Here is a 20,522-nt window from a genome sequence, read left to right on the forward strand (position 1 = left end):
CCCTCATATGTGGGATCCGAACCGGGGCCCTCTGGCGTCCCAAGCCAGTTCTTAACCATCACGCCACTCGGCCAGCCCGAAAAATAAATTTTTATTATAATTGCTTTATGTTATAAAATTTGAACCATGCTATGTAAACATAGGTTCCATTTTTAAAAACATATTTTTGAGCCTTCACCCATGATGTTAAATATTTTTTTAAATGATGTTTTAATGATTATATAATGTTCTTTTGGATGGCTAGATCACAAGAGGTGACATCTATTGTTGGACCTTTCTTAATTACATCTTAATTTACGATGATACTGTGAGCTATTAATATTTAACTGTTTCCTTTGGCCAAGATTACAGTAATGTCAAGTTTAAGTGGCTTCTTACCTTTTTTCCTTTTCTGTGTATCTTTTTGTTGTTTGTTTTTGTTTTCCTAGGAAAGTAGAGTAAATTTTGCATCACATTGATTTGTTTGCATAGAGTAGTATTTCCTTACGTTGTTTCCTGTGTCACTCTTTTTTTTTAAGATGCTCCATTAGAAAATAATTTGTTTATATGAAAAACAGTGTATAACCCTGTAGGCTTATGGTAAACATTAACAAATTAAGGACTTCAAAGAGTCCTACAGATGCTAAATCTCTTTAGCTTTGTTTACTTCATATTTTCCCCCAAGATATTTCACAGTAGGATGAAGACGGCTCTTTTACTGAAAATATTCCTTTACTGTGTTGTACTATATCCTCATTCTCTTAGAAAGTGAGCAAATCCACATGTACTTGTAGGGACCATTTTTTCAATAATGACTTTAACTTCTAGGTGAACAATTCTAGTTATATACTCTCCTTTTACCACAATCATTAACACAGTTCCTCCTGGTGTTTATTTTCTCAGTAAATATCTTTCTTTTATTTTTTAACCATACAACGCTTAATTTTTTGGCAACTACTTAATGACCTAGTTACTGGTAATTTTAAAGAATATAGTCAAACTAACAGGTCTCCGTGCTTATTCTAGTGTGTTGATTTCCAAACACATAACTTTTGTCACTCCCACAGCTCACATTATCCCTGGAAGTGAAATGACTGCAAGACTGTCAAAATCATTTATTGTAATTTTATAAAATGACTCACAACTTCATCTTTTAGTAAGACCTGTTTCTGATAGTGAGTCATTGTGTAAGATGGGTCTTTGTTTTGCTGTCTTTCTTTTCATGACTGCACGCATCCTTTTCTTTCCTGCGTCCCATATACCTTTTATTTCCTTAAAATCCTTAGTTGGGGGGTGGGGGGAAGGGTCTCATTGGTGAAAGAAATATTATTTTATCAATTTCCCCCTGCTCCACTTCATATACTTCCATTTTCTTTTACAAACATTAATTTCTCATTTGTCAGGCCCTTAACTCTAATCCTAGCATATTCCTCTTATGTGTTTTAAATCTTTTTAAAACCTGCTTCCCTTTGAGTGTACTCAGTTCTCTTTCTCTCCTTCAGTCACTGCCTCAATTTATCTATCTCAAAATACCATGCATCCCTTTATCACTCAGTTGCCTCACTGTAGTCCTTACTCCTGTAACATATGTGAAACGAAAAATTATTTTACATAATAGCTTGGCAAATCTGGTCAAAATATTTCCATGACCATATATCTTCTAAATAACAGTTATGATGGGAAAAGCATTGGACTAGGAATGAGGAAAATGATTCTTGTTCCTTTTCCTGTATGATCTTATCTTATGGCCTTATTTGTGATATGAAGAAAACAGAGCCTCTCAGGCCTATCTCACATGACCTGTTTTAAAAGCTAAGAGATAATATGTTTGAAAATGCTTTGAAATTTTTTTTTAAAGTGCTCTCAATATAAATATAGCATAGCATTGTTATGGTAGTCAGATATCAGTGAGGTACCTTTAAATGAGGACACTGTGAGCTGAATAAGAATTAGCTGAAGTGGTGGTGGTGGGGTGGGGTGGAGGGTGCGACATTTCTGAGAGGTATGAAATAAGATGATAAATTTGAGTTACTGTAAGTAATGCAGCATGGCAAGAGTGTTGGATGTCAATGGAGGAGCATCAGGAGATAGGGTGGGGAAGTATTATGGATGTGCTTGAATGCTTAGTTAAAAGTTATGGAGGATTATTTAGAGATTTAAAATGGGGAGTAACATAAAATTTGCATTTCCAGAAGTTTATTCTGGTATCTTTGTAGATGACAGGTATGGTGGGAGGGGGTGTGTGGCTAGACTTAGGGAGACTCTTGAGGAGGTTGTTGCACTTAACAAAGATTAGAACTAAGGACTTGGCATACCGTGAATGTAGAAAGGAAAGGATAGATATGTAAGATGCTAGTGAGATGGAATCCATGGAACTTAACATTCTGATTAAATGTGGGTGGTAGAAGGCATTTACTCAAAGAGAAAAATTTGTAGTCATTGTAGGGCCTCTAACTTAGATGGGTTTCCTACCTTTCACTGTGATAGAGACCAGAATGAATTTAAAGAGGATAAATTTGATTTGGGGAATGTTAAATTTGAGGTGTTTATGGTATATGAGAACAAATGTTTTATTTTCAGTTGGATAAAAGGAGAGAGAATTTGGGACTTGTCTCTGTGGCAGTAAAAGCAGCTTTGGGTTTAAATCAGATCACCTGGGCACAGGACCAGGTCTCTAGTTACACTGTATTCTAAAAATGTACTCCTTGAGAAATACATGGTTCCCCAGAAACAAGGCTACACCTGGCCCTTTGAGTCATAGTCTGGTCCTTGCAGTCAACCACAAATCTGAGTGTTCTCTTCAGAGTCTGTCCTAAGGATCCCCTGGACATGTACTATAAAGACACCAACCAGTTCTTTACTCTTCCCATCCATAACACTTCAAACATTTTTTATTATTTTAAAACAAGACTGTCAATTTATCCAAGTACATGTTTAATCTAAGAGAGTCACAGTAATAGCAGTCAGTATTTTTGTTTTTCTAACTTGGAGTTTATAATAAATCGGTTATCAAGTGCTTTTCATTATTTATCCTCATGAAACCTGTATGCTAACATAACATAATAAATTCTACTAATTGTAGTAGCATACCTGAAAACCCCTCCTGGTATTTAAAGTCAATTATTTTAATGTATTTACTTGGCAGCTTTGTTGGGAATCTTAGCCTTCCTCAAGCCATATCTTGAATTTTGAGTTCCCTCCCATTCTGCCTACTCCCTCCCTTCTGCCAGGTTATTGGGCTTGAGAAGTTCTGAGCCATGCTCTAAATTCTCCCCATATGGCACTGTAGCCTAGCTTCTTGATTTACTCTTGTTTCAAGTTCCTCTGACCCAATTGGCCACTTTTTCTTTCTGTTACTGGCAGTTTTGTGACAAAGCTGCCTGTTGCCATTGGGAGGTCAGGTGGCGTGTGGACATAGGACCGCAGGGACAGAATCAATGCTAGCAGCACTGCAAGGGCTACTGTGATGGATAGGGTTGCTGCAGTAGCTCCCATAGATATTATTTTAGAATAGCAATTGCCCATCATATATGGGTCTTTCAAAATTCAAGGACTGCCAGCCGCCTGTAATTTGTGGGCATACTCAAACATTTTTATGACCGCACCTAAATGTGAAGGGGGAGAAAGATATTGAATTGATTCCTACAGACATTTAAAAGGAGTGTAGATAAATGTCAATAGTAGTCTGGCTAAAGATAATGAAAAGCCTATCTTTTTTAAGGACGCCTCAGCATAGTGCCTGATTTTTTTTTACAAGTGGCCCTTCGTTTAGACCTGCGAACACTAACCTCTTACTCTCAATGCTCTTTTAAAATCATTTCAAGGGTAATCACAGATATCTGAGAACATCTTTTAGCTTCACAGATAAATATACATTTGAGGTGCAGTATAATGCCAGTGCCTAAAGTATATAAGAAATGAGACCGAAACTCGGTAATTATTTATTGAACAGGGGTGTTTTAGTGATAAGCAGCATTTGGTTCTTTGTTTTTGTGCCAAAGGAAAGAAGGTAGTTCCCAGACGTTTAATTTAAATTCTAAGCCTATGTAGAAATCCACATGCCAGCCGGAAAATAGAATTCCTGTTAGATCTTTATAAATTGTAAATCAGATGTATATGAGAAACCCAGATTATATTTATTCCTTTCATTTCTCTGACAATAGCATTAAAAAAATACTATTCCCAAATTCTTGATTCACCTTAGTATAACTATTCTCCTAATTCCTTGGGTTGTAATCTGTAGAAAGTCTTATCAGAGTACAAGAATTTTATCTTGTTTTCTTTTTTTTTCACCTTGCCCGTGACATTCAGCCCTGATGTTGAACCATTCTTTCAGTTATATTTAAATTGAGACATGCATGGGTGATTTGCAGTTAACTGCGCACCTCCACACACTCAAATGCCTCCGTGTCACATCTAATCATGATTCATGCCTTCTGCCACATACTCTTGCTCTCATTCCTGCACCAACAGATGGTGGGAGAAGACCCCTGGGGCACTGTGCCCCAGCATTCCAAGGTTGTACATCTTCTGGTAGCAATGGTCAGAAAAGGAAGGATTTTAATATGGCAAATTGGGTTCAGTTATTTTTGGGTTCTTGTTTTTTAAAAAAATTAATTAATGGAAATTTGGTGTCAGAGCTTCAGGTGGTACCGAGAAACTTATTTTTTAGTCCGTGAAACAAAATAAAAGCCAAAAGGCACATTATGTTTTATAAAGGGGCTTGCTGAAAAGGCTGCTGTGTTTATGTCCCATCATAGTACATTATGTTTGTAATAATCTGAATCCTAAGAGATATAGTAAGTGACAGCATACAAAAGGACAGGTTTCATCTATTTAAGCTTAAGTAAGTTTTCTGTTCTAAAAAATAACACCGGTGGTTACCAGATGACACACATATTGATTTGGTAGTTGAGTAGATTCTGAAGTTGCCATTTATGCTCTCTGGTTAGTATGATTGGTGACGTTAGGCAAATTTACTTCATCTTTCTAGGCTTCTATTTCTTCACCTAATAAATAAGATTGTTTTAAATTATCTCCAAAATATCCATTTTGTTATAGTACATAAAATGTAAGAAGCTACAATAGTACTAGTTATACGAAAATGAACAAGGCTTATTTAGGAAGAGGAAATGCATGGATGAAGTTTCAGCATTGATAATCTTGGTTATTTGATCTGTAGTATTAATGTCATGGATAAACATATATACACACACATACATACACACATATATAAACTAATTGCAAATGACTTTTTTAAAATAATAAATCCATGGAAGTATAGGTTTCCATATAATTTTCTATTGCGTCCACCATTTGACAACTCTAGATTCTTCTGACAACCTTAAGAGTGTTATGGTTCTTTAACCCAGAATCCTGGGTAGTCAAGCGGTACACAGAACAGTGGTTTTGAATTTTTTTTTTTTACCAGAGCCTATGATTAGAAATAATTTTACATATAGCAGGCATATACATACAGTTACACATGCACGTGCATTCATATAATTCAAATAACATTTCACTAACTGTGTTTTATCTTACTATGGGCAAAATTTTTTCTATTCTTTTGTTGTTGCAGGTGTTGTTAATTCCACTTCTCTTTACAAGAAATTGCTGGTCCTTGTTCACCAGTCCATTTCAGAGTTCCTAATGGATTGGGACCCACAGTTGGAAAAGCAGTGCACTGATCAGCACTTACTAAAGAAATACATTATTTTTTGTAGACTTTCTCAGATTATTCTATTAATAATGATTTTCCTAATCTCTTGATCACATCAGCTATTATTTACTTAACAAGATATCTTTAGAGTTCTCTCTTATTTGTATCTATATCCAAAGGATGTAAAAGATATAGAGAAACAATACATAGAAACAAATTGAAATAGAATATTTAATGAGCCAGTCTATCTTTAAACACATGCAATTCCTCTTCAGTGCCAAATAATCATTTTAAGTTTTATTTCCTTGTGCTTTTCTTTATTTGCATCATCATTCCTGGTGTTTTTATATTTTTTTTATTTTAATAGGTCATACTTTTCATAACAGATATGTGAAGTAGCTGGGTTTCATTGGAAGTTTCTTTATTTGTATTTTAAAAAGAAGGAAAGGAAAGAAGTAGGAGCCTTTTGAATTTCTGTGTCACCAAATCGAGTTCTGAATACCATGGCCGTATTGCTGTTTACTATTTCTCTTCATTAGTGGTGGTTTGAACAGCTGTATGAAAAACATAGTAATCATATGGAACTGTATACTTTCTTTTATCACTCCATATAAAATGATATAAGGTGAGCTTTTGCCCATTTAATTGCCATTTATTTTTTTAAATTGTGATAGCATGTAGGAAACCATAATTTCTACACACACACACACACACACACACACACACACACACACACACACACACGCCATTATAGAATTCAGAAGGGAAGGAGAAAAAAAAGCATTCCACTCTGAATAGACAGTGTTGGAACTAACAATGAAAAGTAAGTTTGGTATATGAATGGTATATTCAAAAGGGTTCCTTTATAATCTGACTGGAGATAGACACAAGATTGCATTACAGAGTGCTTTGTGCAGATAACTCAAAAGCAGCTGTGGAACTGAAGGTAATTTTATGTAAATACATACATTTGAATGTATACTGGGCAAATTCCTATTATGGATGGTGAAAATTCTTGAAGAATGTATTATATATAAAGTTGTCAGTGTTAGTTTTGAAGATTTTCATTGAAGCTCTTTGTATGGATCTCTTTCAGATTTGGAAACAAGTGAAAAAATCCAAGGAAGTGGAATACTTCAACTGTTTGCCAGTCTGTTGATTCCACAGTCTCCGTGCACAGCCAAAGTAGCTAACGTCATAGCAGAAGTAGCCAAAAATGGTGAGGTTTTCCTCAAGAACTTTTCTGCTGGGAACATCTTCAGTTTTACACCTTACTTGTCAGTATGTTTTATTAATTTATGTTTTAATTTTGTAGATTAGACATTTTTTATTTTTTCTATTTCTCTTTTCTTTGACCTTTTCCATGTAATTGTTTAAAATGACTATGATTGTAGTCATTCTGTTCATACAGTTCTCATTTGCTATTCCATTCCTTCAGGGTAGAATGAAAGGAAAGCGCTGCTAGTTCTTGTGGCACCTGTATGGTTTATTACTTTGGTTACAGGACTGTTGAGCTTGCCACTGAGTCATTCATCTTACTGTCTCAGGAGAACTTACCTTTGTCAGTGTATATATTGATTTGTGTTATACCCAGGTATGCTATTTATTTGTAGTCGGGCAATCCTACTGACATTGGCACTTGACTGCAACAGAGCAGTTGGACTGTGTGTTCTGTTTTCTGTCTTCACATTTTTCAAGTTTCCATGTAAGAATAGTCTGGAAAAACAACGATGACAGCAGAGCTTAGATGATGTGATAGTTAACCCACCCCGTTACATGGAGGTTCTATCTAATGAGAGATTCTTTGGAAGAATTCTATTGTAGAAATATTTGCCCATGATTTTAATTCAGCCAGTTTGAGAAATCCTTCTTTAGCAGTTTTTAAACATAAGGGAAGACCATACTGAATGTAATACCTTTAGCGTGCCTCAGTTTATCTGTTGATATTATTTTTAGGCCTTTTATTTTAGTAAGTTACAAATGTCATACCTTAAAGAGAAGAAATTTTAAAGTTCGGGCCTCATTTGTATCATCATTATGGCAGGTGGCATGGTAAAGTACCAGTAAAAGAACTTGTTCGTATGTGTGTTACCAAAAAGGAAATTGCCATGAAATTTTTCCATTTGTTTAGAGGTTCTCAAAATGCTTTTCAGGTATCAATGAGGTTTTCTATATTGGTAAATCATTGTTTGGTTGTTAACTGAAAACTGGCCATTGTTTGTAGGTCACAACTAAGCTATTGTATTTGTATTTTCACTATGCTATGCTTTGGATTCGAGCTGCTCATAAATATTCAGAGGTCTTGGAGTGTTTAGTGTACCTCAAGCAGATTTGAACTGCTCTGAATAGATTGTGATTTCCTTGGGACAAGAAAGAACTACTGAAGCAGATGATGTTTGAAAATGGAACCCTTCCAGATATGGTTTCTTAACCTAGAACAGGGGTTGGCAAACTTTTGAGATGGAAAAGACAATCCTGTTTCTCACAACAATTTAAAAATTATTCAAGAGCCATAAATATATTTTTACAAATAATGAAAATTTAAAGTAATATTATTACAAGTAATAATATTAATTATACCTTTATTAAAATAAGAAAAATTCATACATGTATATACCTAAAGAGCCACATGTGGCTCGCGAGCTGCAGTTTGCCAACCCCTGACTGACCTAGAAAAACCACTATCTGAATCTTCTTACATGCAAAGCAACTTGATTTTTAAGATCAAATAGTTTATTTTTAATCTCATTAGAATCACAGTAGAGATTTCCAGAAATCAATTTTTATCTTAAAATCTTTTCTCTTAAAATTAAGCACACACACTATAGCACAGATTCAGATCTTTGGATAGTACATATTTGTGAAATGGATTGCCGTTCCACAATCTTACTTAATAATATCAGTCCTCATAATAATTTGTCAGAATTTCATGATAACTTTGCTGCTAGAGGTTGGTTCTAGTAATAATCTAAGCAGAGGACAATTATGTTCTACAACATAATAATAGACTTTTTAACATTTATAGTTTTTAATCAGAGGATTTTTAGGGGCATGTCACTAACCTCTACTGGTTAAAATAAATGGGATACATTTCAATGGTTCTTTACTGCTTCATCACCACATTGTTTTTTTAAGTGACTGACTGAGAAAGTGGATTCGAGTCTTCTTTTTAAAACAAATATATCTCTTCAGAAATACAACAGAGTATATTAAATGGACTTCTTTTTCTTTTTGTTAGATACTTGACAATGTAAAACGATTTTAGAACCAGAGGACAAAAGAGATGGGAAGTTGATTTGTTCTTCTTCACTCTGCTGTGCACTTTATATAACTACACGGGAAAACTATTAGAATAGACTTCTTAGATTCTAATTAATCATAAAATATAATTTTGTTTAAATTTTCACATAAAAAAAGAAATAAATACAAATTAACACCCCTGACCGTGTGCTGATGTTCAAATCCAAAGGATTAGTAAGAGGTTCCATGGGCTGGTCTAATGTGGAAGCGTAACTATGACCAAAAATTACAGTAAAAATTTTTGATATCTTTCAAATAAAGTAGTTCCCTATATAATAGTTTTAAGACTAGTTTGAGGAAAGGAAAAATAAGCAAGACAGAAAGTATCCTGAATATTTTCTTTTTTTCGGAATTGTACTCACAAGTTATCTAATAATAATGATGATAAGTTCTTAAAACTAGGTGCTGTTATGTGCCTACATTGTGCCAGGTGTTATATAAATTATTTCAAATTCTCATAACAACCCCATATGAGAGAGGGTTATTTTATACACGTGAGAAAACAGAGAGATTTGCCTGTTTTCACACAGCTAGTATGTGATAGAGCTGGGATTCCGACACTTAAGTGATAGTAGTTGGAATTTGTGCTTCACCTTGTTTCCTCTTTTTTCACTTCTCTTCAGTAAATGAGATTTTATGATAGCCGTGGACAGTGTACCAGTGGTCTGAGTGCAGAGATAGCAGCATATGACCTGAAAGATTAGGCTGATAACTGAAGTTGAAAATATGTAAAAGCATACAACAGTTGAACCACTTTACATCTATCTATTCCTGCAAAACACTGGTTCCCTGCCTTGAACCAGCAGCATCAGAATCAGAGGAAGCTTGTTAGGTGCAAAATCTTGGACCCTCTCATCCAAACTTACTGACTCAGGAGCTCTAGGAGAAGAGCCCAGCCATCTGTTTTAACAAGTCTTCCAGGTGATTCTGATATCTGTAAAGCCTAGGAACCAGATCTCTGTCTAAAGTAATACGGAATCACTAGTTTGGATCAACAGTATGCTTTCCCCCTATCTACACTTTATCGTATTGTCAGTCCTTTCCACTTGAATGCTCTCAACAAAAGAGTGGAAGTATACACCCAGGATGGACTAGGGAGGGCACCACCAGAAACATGGAAGTATCCTGTTTTGTCTTGTAAATTTATTTATTTTACTTTTGCCCTCTACTCCATAGCAAGTATATGTTTATTTTTGTATAAAATATATGTATGCTCTAGAAAAATTGTTTAGTAATAAATTGAGATGTGAAAAAAATACACCATGTTGTCAGGTAGCTTAAAGTGTATCTTGACACTTCAGTGTTGGAAGCTTCAGTCATTTTATAAGAATTAGTTACACTTATCAGTGTTCTTTTTTAAAAGGCAGTACAAAGCATGAATGAAAAATGTCAATTCATAAAAGTCACTTTTTTAATATACATGTCTCAGTTTTCCTAAAGAAAAATAATTTTTCTAAAGAAAAAGTTAATTATAGGGAGATTGTTAGAGAAAATTCAAAACCGAATATATATTACTACTCAGCCTCACAAACGTTAAAGTAGACTAACACTCAGTGTTTCTCAGTGTTTTTATTTGGCTTATAGAGTTAAAAAGAGTTTTAATAATATACATTTTATTCTTTCAGGTAGCTGAAAATGGGATAGATTCATATATGTCAGGTTTTTAAATATTTGATAAGTAGACTTATAAAAAGCAGATTTTATAAATCTCAGTGTAATAAATAGAAAAAAAATTTGTGTTTTTTATCACAGGTTGTACTTTATGATGCTGCTGAATGAGTATGTAATTTACAAGGTTTGGGAAAGGATAAGCAAAACAGAAAGGAATTAACACTGGATTTAGAAAGAAATAGAAATATTCATTCAATCAGCAAGCAATTATTGAATATTTTGGTTGAAGTCCACACATTATACAAACACATATGAATTTCATCTTGTATAGACAGGCATATATATATTTACAAAAAATTAATAGTTCCTTGCCTTCTGTTGCCTAAAGGCTTCCACTGACTTTGATTTCTACTCACTGTCATTCTTTATATATCTTTGTTTTAGCTTCTTCCTAACAGTCCTTTTCTCCACCCTTCAAGAACTTTTCAGTTCTGGAGCTTAAATAGCCAAGAGAGAAGATCTGAGTTTTGTTTTTTTTTAGTTTGTCACCATTGCCCGTTTAGCAGATCTTTGAAATTAAACCATTTGATACGTTCTTGGTCAGCCTGTATATAGGCTGAACTTGAGTCAGAGTCCAACCAGCTGTGATCAGGTAACAGGTTCATGTGGTGTGAACTAGGGATGTATGTAGTGGGAACTCCTTTGAATAAGGATGACCCTGACAGCCATTCTGTACCTCTCCAAAATATTTTAGATAGATAGATACATAAATTGATAGGTAGATAATACATATTATTTTAAACATATTCCTGATAAATATAACAAAACCAATTTACCATAGGCTAATTTGATATAAAAATAGTTAAGTTCCTACTGCATCTTATCAACATTAAAACAAAACAGCATTGATCGAAACGATGTTATTTGAGGACCTGCTGTACTTTAATTATCAGGCTCATGGAAAGGCCATTACCAATGTTTCCATCATCACATGCTGCTTCCTAAGCACATCCAGTTCCTATAAGAAGATGGTGATAAACTAGGTATCATGAAGGTTAATTAAAATCCTTTTGGTTTGTGGCAGAGGCTACCAGCTAAGGAAAATATGACCCCACTCATTTTTGTGTACTTATTTCATGAAGTCTGTAGTCGGGTTGTAATGGAACTTTTGAACAGAAATGTACTCTTCAAATAGTAAGCCACCTCACACATTTTAATTGTAGGTATTTATTTTATTAAGGGACATGATTTATGCAATTTGTAGTCTTTAGGTTTTTAATTAAATATGTTTCTTATTTTCAGAATTTATGCGAACTCCATGTGTGGATGCTGGGTTGATTTCCCCACTGGTGCAGCTGCTACATAGCAAAGACCAGGAAGTGCTGCTTCAAACGGGCAGGGCTCTAGGAAACATATGCTACGATAGCCGTAAGTGTTCAAATATCAGTGGTACACTTATAAACTTTTCTTTAAGAATTATCATTTTCACACTAATTCTCTTTTAGTGTTAGCACTGTCTTTTTTAAGCTAAGACACTAACATGGGCTGGTATGACTTAGCTCTGCTTATTTAGCAGAACCGATGGAAATTTGGGCCATAGTGTTCTTATCTAAGAAGTTATAGGAAATGAATTCTTTTCCTCTGCTATCTGAAAATTTTATTTTCCAAGGAAAGTAAGTCAATTTCTAAGAAATTGGGCTGTTAATTAAATATATATGTATATCTTTTCTATTAGGTTTTATTAAAGTACTATCTTTGAATGAGAACATAGTTTTTTAGAGTTTCTACGTCTGTCCAAATACATTTTTAATTACTTGCAATTCAGTGAAACCATTCATAAAAACCATTATCTTCTCAAAAGCTAGATTGGCCTACTGCATCTACATTGACGCCATTCCTATTTGTCATAATGTCATTGTCATCCTCACCACTTTCTATAATACACTGTTCTGCTAGGCAAAGAGAAAGCAAGAACTTGGATGTGGGTATATTACAAAAATTTTACATTTTCTACTTTTACTTCCCCATATATATGTAAGCAAAATACAGAAAAATCTTGAGAATGTTTAATTTAATTAGGCTTATCCTGATTTTCCTTAGATTTCTATTTTCTGAGCCTAAATCACATATTTTATATTTTACCTTTAAAGTCTCCTAGGAATTTAGTTCCATTTGTTTAACTAAGATAATTTATTGCTTATTTTCCCCATTGAGTTTATAACTCACATGGAAGTGAAATTATATTTTGTTATAAACACAGAAGACAAAGCCCTTTTATAATAGGCAGTGCTTCCAAAGTGATTTGTGGATTATAAGCCAGGTATGTAATAAGGTCATAAACATATTCATTTATGATAAAAGAAAAATAGAAAAAAGGTTGAAACTACACCTTTCACTTTTAATTTGTCTATAGCAGTAGTGGTAAGCCTAGCCTCATTTATTCTCCTCTCCTTCCTTTTTCTGGAACATTAACTATTATGTGTGAGGACATGGATGTCTTAATATGAATTTTAACTTGCAGTTTCCAGTGACCATTACTGCTTATAAACGTACCTATCTGTTTCTTCATTCCTGTTGTTTTTATCCTAGGGTGTTAGCTTTATTTACAGAATTCTGATGCTTTATGTTTATAACTTTCCATCACCATATTTAGGTTTTTATTGAACACCATAGCTTATAATGTTAGCTTTCAAGAATGAAATATTTAATGTATATTTTATATATATTGATTTAAACAATATATATCATAAAGACCTCTGCAGAGTGATTGTCAAAGGTTGATGGCAGGTACTGGGAGAGCGTTGCACATTACTGGTTTTCTTCGTCTCCTTTTTTCTGTGTTTATTGTTAGAACTTAAAGCTATCAAAAGTATCCTTTAATCCTTGTTCAGTTTAGTTTTTCTTGGATTACACGTTGTTTGAACATAGAAGATATTATCTGTTTTGTGTACCTTTGTCTTAGAGTTTCACGTAATATTGGTAAAATGGAAGAAACATCCATGGTGATCTATTATTTCATAGTGTTATGGTTTTTATGAGCACAGAATAATTTTATTTCCTGTGTACTCTAAAGAACCTTGAAGTTAGAGTAATAAACGTCTAGTTAATCTGATTATAATTTTGATGAAACTGCAGTCCATTATTATAGTGTTTATCATATCTATTTACTCTCTTCGTATGAGGTATACAATCTGTGGAGGTGCTTTAGGCTATGAAATTAACTTTTTTTCATTTATTTATAACCACTTCATTCTCATTTAATTCAATGGAAATGATAGTTAAGTGGAAAATTAAGCATACTGAATACAGGCTATTTTTTATAATTTTAAACCTTATTTAAAGAAAATGAAGTTAGTAGTCTTAAAAAAATGAATGAATATAGGAAGTGATGGATTACTGTAAATAATGTAATAAAATGTGTCCGTTGTGCCCTGGTGTCTTATGCATCTAACATCCATAAGACTGTATGACTTCTTACCCTTTTATTTGAATTTAAAGCTTGGTGAATTTCTTAGTGATTTCTCCAGAATAATTGTAGGAAACATACATCTATGTTTGAATTACAAGGATAACGTAAAAGTCTGTAAATGTGATGCTGTGCGGTTGATTTGCAAATTTACTTGAAATGCATTTCTCATTATTTTTTATGACAATTGGGAATTTGAAAGAACTCAGAAATTAGATTTCTCTTTTTAAAAAGTAATGGATGTCTTCTACTTTAATTAATTAACCTTCTTCACTCTCGAGAATGTAATGCTTCATTCTTAAAAGGATAATAGAAAAATGTACATGAGATAGTCTCGTAAATACAAGAAGTATTTTTCTTACAAATAACATGTTTTAAAATTCACATTTGTGTTTTATTAAACATACCAGTCGGAAAATCAGTTTATTACATTTTGTAAAAGTACTCCAAATGAATAATTTTTTTAGTGTGGATTTATTCAGAATGATACTAGACTTATAATAGTTAGTAAAGGCAATATATACAGAAAGTACTATAAAGAATTCACTACTAGAGATAAAAATTTCAGAAATGTGTGCATATATTACAGGTTTTTACTTTGACACTTAAAAAGTAAAATATTTGCTAGCATATTCATTTAAATCTGTGGAAATCTTTTGAAAAAAGTAGGTCAGATTTCAGTTGTACCCGCTTTGATAGTGCCATTTTAGGAACTCTTCCTAATGGGAGGAAACTGTCTTATATAATCCTAATGTCAGGTAACAGACTGATGTGATGTAACTGCTAAATGGGACGGAGTAAGGCTTTGTTGCTAATGAATGTGTTTAATCCCAGTCTTCCTCTTGCATAGAGAGATGAAACAAACCACTGAGGGGGAACATATTTCGTTTAAAATGCCTGGTCGTTTTTCTGTTCTTCCAGAGAGCCTTTAAGGCACTTCAGTTATGGATTTCCCTTTAGAAGTATCCAAACAGACTTCTGATACAAGCAACATTTTAAAACTCTTGCTCTGTATCTTTGCCCAAAGAACTTTTTCTGAGAAGTTTGACATCTTTTAGATTAAAGAAGAGGAAAAAAAATTGTATTTCAATTTGGAAAGAAATAGGCAAAGCTGTGATGGGATATGCTAGGGAATATGATTTTAAGTAAAGAAAAATAGTATTAAATTTCAGAAATGAATACCTTTGGCCTGTTTAATTCTCCTTATATGGTAATCTTTGTAGAATCCCTCTCTTTCAGTGATAGTTTTGTTTATATAGCTGTGCACATTTTAAATTGCTGATACATTAAATGACCTTAGTGTATTTAAGAGCTTCATGTTAAAGTCCCAACCATTATTTATAATTCATAGGGATAAAACAATGATGGGACACTGAGTTTTTTTCTGTTTACAGATGTTACTACTTGAGATTAGGAAATCATTGATATTGAATATACTGGTTAAGAGTTATGTAGTAGGGGCTAGAAGAAAATGATTACATGATGTTAAATACATGTGCCTTTGTATACATCAGAAAGAATAATATACAATTCAAGTTAATACATGTTAAAATTAAATAAACATGCCTCTTTATAGAAATAAAATTAATGCTTGTTCTTATATAATTAGTCCTGTTATTGGAAAGATGCATACTTAAAGAAACATGATATACTATCTTATGAAGTGTGATCAGAAAATATGGTGAATGTTTAAATAAAGATTACAGTAAAATACATTGTCCCTCGCTTCAAACACACTTATCCCGTCATTCTTGACACTTTCTGAAGCAGTTCTGGAAGTCCTCTTTCATGAGTGTCTTCAGTTGCACTGTCATGGCTGCCATGATGTCCTGAATCATTTTGACTTTGGGGAAGAACCAGAAGTAGCACGATGCCAGATCCAGTGAATAAGGTGGATGAGGACACACCGTAATGTTTTTATTTGACAGAAATTACCCTACCAGAAGCGATGTGTTACACAGAGCCTTTCCATTGTGATCAAAACATACGGTGAATGCTGCCTGCTGCCCAGTGCCATCCAACGGAAAGGCAGGAATCTTCAGTACAGGAAGTGGCGCATCGAACCTTAGTAACAGTGTGTGACAAGTTTCAACTTGTTTGGTGCAGTCAGTCAAGCATGAGTTATGGTTGACAGAAAGTGTATTTTAAAGTGTGCTGTAAACCATGGATCATGAACAATACATTAACATGAAATGGGCAAACGGTTTCATCCTCCATCATGACAACATTCCATGTCACATAGTGCTTCTGGTACAGCAATTTCTGTCAAATAAAAACATTAAGGGGCAGGCCAAGTGGCTCAGTTGGTTAAGAGCTCGCTCAAGAGTGCAAGCTCTGAGCAACAGCAGTTCGATTCCCAGCCCGAGCTGAGCTGCCAACAGGTGGCAGGATGGCTCAGATAAAAAACAAACAAACAAATAAAAACATTAAAGTGTGTCCTGATCCACCTTATTCACCAGAGCTGGCACCATGTGACTTCTGACTCTTCCCCAAAGTCAAAATGACCATGAAAGGTAAACGTTATGAGTGGATTCAGGACATCAAGGCAGCCACAACAGTGAAACTAAAGACAAGAAAGAGGACTTCCAGAACCGTTTCAGAAAGTGGCAAGAACAATAGGATGGATAAGTGTGTTTGAACTGGGGTGGAGGGTGGGGAGTGAGGGGGGTTGGAGCAGTATTTTGAGTGGGATTAATGGCAGTGGGTCTTTTACTGTAATAATTACAGTAAAATAATTACAGTAAAATTCACCATATTGTTTGATCACACCTTGTATATGATACAAAGAAAATTGGATTCTTGCTCACTGATGAATAAGTAAATATTCAAAATGAGGCGGTAATCAGGCTTGCCAAAGCCAGTGTTCATAAAGTGAAATAAATATTGCTTATTTCATTGACTTCAAGTGTAAATAGAAAGGATGCCCAAATACATGCATGGACCTATTTGTATATTAGTGATTCAAACTATGCTACACTACTTTTATGTGATGGATGCAGAAAGAATTTATTGTTCTTACTGCAAATGCTGAAAAAGAATTAGCAATAATTCTATAATATTTTGTGATGTTAAATATGTATTAATGTAATACATGACTTGAAATTGCCTAAGTAATCAAAATATATTTACAGTTACAGTCAACAGGGAACTATTTATTTCTGGCATTTAAAATAAATGTTTCAGTGATATAAATTAGATTAAGCATTTGATTCATTATATTATTACAGTGTTTTGTGGGTCTCTATATATACTCTTGATTTTTTCAGTATTCAGTTTTAGAATTATCAACCACTATGTATATAAATAAGATTCTTCAACTCTCATCAATTAATCTGTTGTATTTTATAAATGGGTTTATTTTCAAAGTATATCATGTATATAAGAATAAACAACTACATAAAATTTACTTTTAAAGACAGTAATCATGGCTATTATCACATGAAAATTCTCCATCATAAAGATGTCCTACATACATAGTCATAGTTGGAAATAGATGTTGTTTTGTAACACTATCATAATCTCTAAAAAAGGTTCATACCCTTAAAGAGCTTTTAACATGGTGGAGAAGATAAAATGCACAAAGGAACAAATCTTGTGGACATTTAATCTTTCTGTATTTTAGTTTCCTCATTGGTAAAGTGAATTTGTGTGGATTAAAAAAGGTTTATACATAGGTGTACAATAGAAATTATGAACTTCTGTACAAAGGAAATATATAGCATTTATGTATGATCATTTGTCTTAGTTCATGCTGCTAAAACAATACCATAGACTAGGTGGCTTAAACCACCATTTATTTTTCACAGTTCTGGAGGCTGAGAAATCCAACCAAAGTCAAGGCACCATTAGATTCAGTATCTGGTGAGGGCACTCTTCCTGGTTTGCCCATGTCCTTCTCTTTGTATCCTCACGTGGCAGAAAGAGAAGAGAGAGAAGAAGCAAGCTCCTCTCCTTATAAAGGCACTAACACCACTCATGAGGGTTCTACCTGCATGCTCTAATTACCTTGTAATACCATCACAGGAGTTAGGATATCAACATAGGAATTTGGAAGGGACACAAGCATTCAATTCATAACATCTATTATTTCTAAAAAATATGCTGTGACATAATGTAATACATTCACTAACATATGTAAGATATTTTAAATAATTAGGGCCAAAAGCCATATAAGGAGAGGCAAAAATAAATCTAGTAATAATCAAGGATAATACAATAATGTACTTACCGTAGTTAGCACTAATTTAATTTGTGCTGCTAGGCAGCCAAGGTTAAAAAAAAAAAAAAAAGCAACTTTGGTATGCTATGTACTTTTTACTTTATGCTAAAGAGAAATATTCTAGTTCTTCAAACAAAAAATTGTTGAGACAAGTTCTCAAAGAGATTTATCATCAGGATATCATTAGCTCCTTAGATGATTTAGTCACATCTCTCTTAAAATATGCAAAAATATGCAAAGGCTGGCAGTAGAGACAGCGTCTTCAATAATGGTTCTATAAAAATTGCCCAGATATTCTCCATATGATTGTTTCTCATACTAATCTTCAACAGAATCCAAGAAATAATAATGAGTACTTTTTGACACTGTAGCTCAAATGTGTTGTTTTCTGGAAGTTGAACTTGCTTCAGGCATGCAACTTAAAAACTTGAAGTTTTAACTTGAATATATTTCCTAGTTTATTTGAAACCAAAATGCAATTCTACTTAGCATTCATTATTACCCACTCAATTTTTGTTTTCTATAATGTATTCAAGTTCTGTTTTCTGAGACTGCGAAAATGCTTATCTTTGATTTGCATGAAAGTGAATAATTAAAAATACCACATATTGATGGTGGTTACATTAATCTAGGTGATAAAATTGCTTAGAACCATACATGCCCACACACATACACAAGTGTATATAAAGACTGATGAAATCTGAATAAGGTCTGTAGATTATATCAATGTCAACTTCCTTGTTTTGCTATTATATTAGAACTATGTAAATGTTACCATTGGAGCAAGCTGAATGGAGGGTGCATGGGATCTTTCTGTATGATATATTACCTGTGAGCCTCTCATTTCAAAATAAAAAGTTTAAAAAGCTCCTCATATCCAAGAAGCATATATATTCTCTCATCTGCTTGAGGAGGTGAGGAGAAAAGAGATACATATATAATATAAATACATACTTATATACATATACACATACATATAAAAATTTTTAAGTATGACCCACAACAATAATTTTTTTTATTTACTGGGTTTGTGCAATTAAAGTGGAGGACAAAATTGCCTCTATTTTTTTCTCCCTTCAAATTTGACTTTCAGGAGAAAAAAAATCAACAAAAATTTGACAACCCTAAAATAAGATTTAGGGAGAGGGAATTCATACTTTTGGGACCTTCATCAGAACAGGTAATCAACAGGTAATAACTTACTAGCTTCTGCCTTCTACCCAACTCTTTATTGTAATAGGTTAGACATTAGCATTCCTAGTCTCAGGAGAATTTCTATGTTGGCCACAAGATTCTACTTCAGGTGAGATTTCTGGTTAGTCAGAATCAGCCTGGAAGTAGTTTATAATTTACTTTTGTTCTAGAAAACCAGTGCCAATATGTGAGAGGAAAAACGGTGTTGCTGATCATCACTTCTGTTTCATTGTCCAAAAGTGTCTTCTATATTTAAGGAAGTTATAGTGAATTAAAGGTAATGAAGCATGTGTATCAATAAGTAAAAAATAAGATACTCTATGATAAATGCTATAAGAGGATACACAATATAATTCTTGGAGGGAGCTCGTTTGTGTTTGAGCTCACCCAGTGATGTTCATAGAAAAGGAAACATTTAATCTGTATAGAATTTGGACTTGTGGAGAGGTTAAGAGATTTTTCAGGCGCACAGAAAAGCATTTTAAAAGGTGGATAATATAGTGGAGAGATATGTCTGGAACCTGTATTGGAGAAGGGGTTGTACAATGGGGAGCCATTGAAGGTATCTGAGTGCAAGACTTAAGTGCTTAAATTGATACCATACAGAAAGTTAACTGGAAAGAGACGTACATTATAAGGTAGGCAGACACGCATAACAAGTAGTATGCATCTGAAATGCTTAAAGAACTTTTTCAAAATATTTTATGGCCACAAACTAGAACCCATAAATCAAAATCTCTGAGGCTAGAATCCAACCTATCATATATATTCTGCAAAAGCTCCCTATGTGTTTTTAATGCACATTCCTACTTAAAAAACATTGGACAGTGGACTAAATGAAGAATAACCAATTAAGAAGGTTTCCTCCCCCCACCACCCCCTAAACTTGAAGAACAAATGAAAGAGAACAGGAAGGAAGAGGGTGTGTGTGTGTAAGAATCCAAGAAGATAATCAGGTAAGAGGAGGGAGTCCATGAGTCCAGAATTTAAATCTGGATAATACCAACAATAGAAATACTGAGATCTCAACCAAGTGGATATGTTTGGAGGCATGCTGAATGTTAAGTACTGTTACCACAATGGGATTCATGCAC

The 20,522-nt window shown here is 33.8% G+C and overlaps 1 protein-coding gene across 1 annotated transcript in view; it reads left to right on the top strand.

The window, feature by feature from the left end:
- RAP1GDS1 (Rap1 GTPase-GDP dissociation stimulator 1) overlaps nt 1-20,522 on the top strand; it is a 122,521-nt gene that overhangs the window by 32,867 nt on the left and 69,132 nt on the right. Inside the window, exons 3-4 of the mRNA XM_019661641.1 lie at nt 6,735-6,857; nt 11,852-11,977. Of these exons, the coding sequence (XP_019517186.1) occupies nt 6,735-6,857; nt 11,852-11,977 (249 nt within the window). The remainder of the gene's footprint in view (nt 1-6,734; nt 6,858-11,851; nt 11,978-20,522) is intronic.

Source organism: Hipposideros armiger, unplaced genomic scaffold (assembly GCF_001890085.2).
Source record: "Hipposideros armiger isolate ML-2016 unplaced genomic scaffold, ASM189008v1 scaffold_357, whole genome shotgun sequence".
NCBI lineage: Eukaryota > Metazoa > Chordata > Mammalia > Chiroptera > Hipposideridae > Hipposideros > Hipposideros armiger.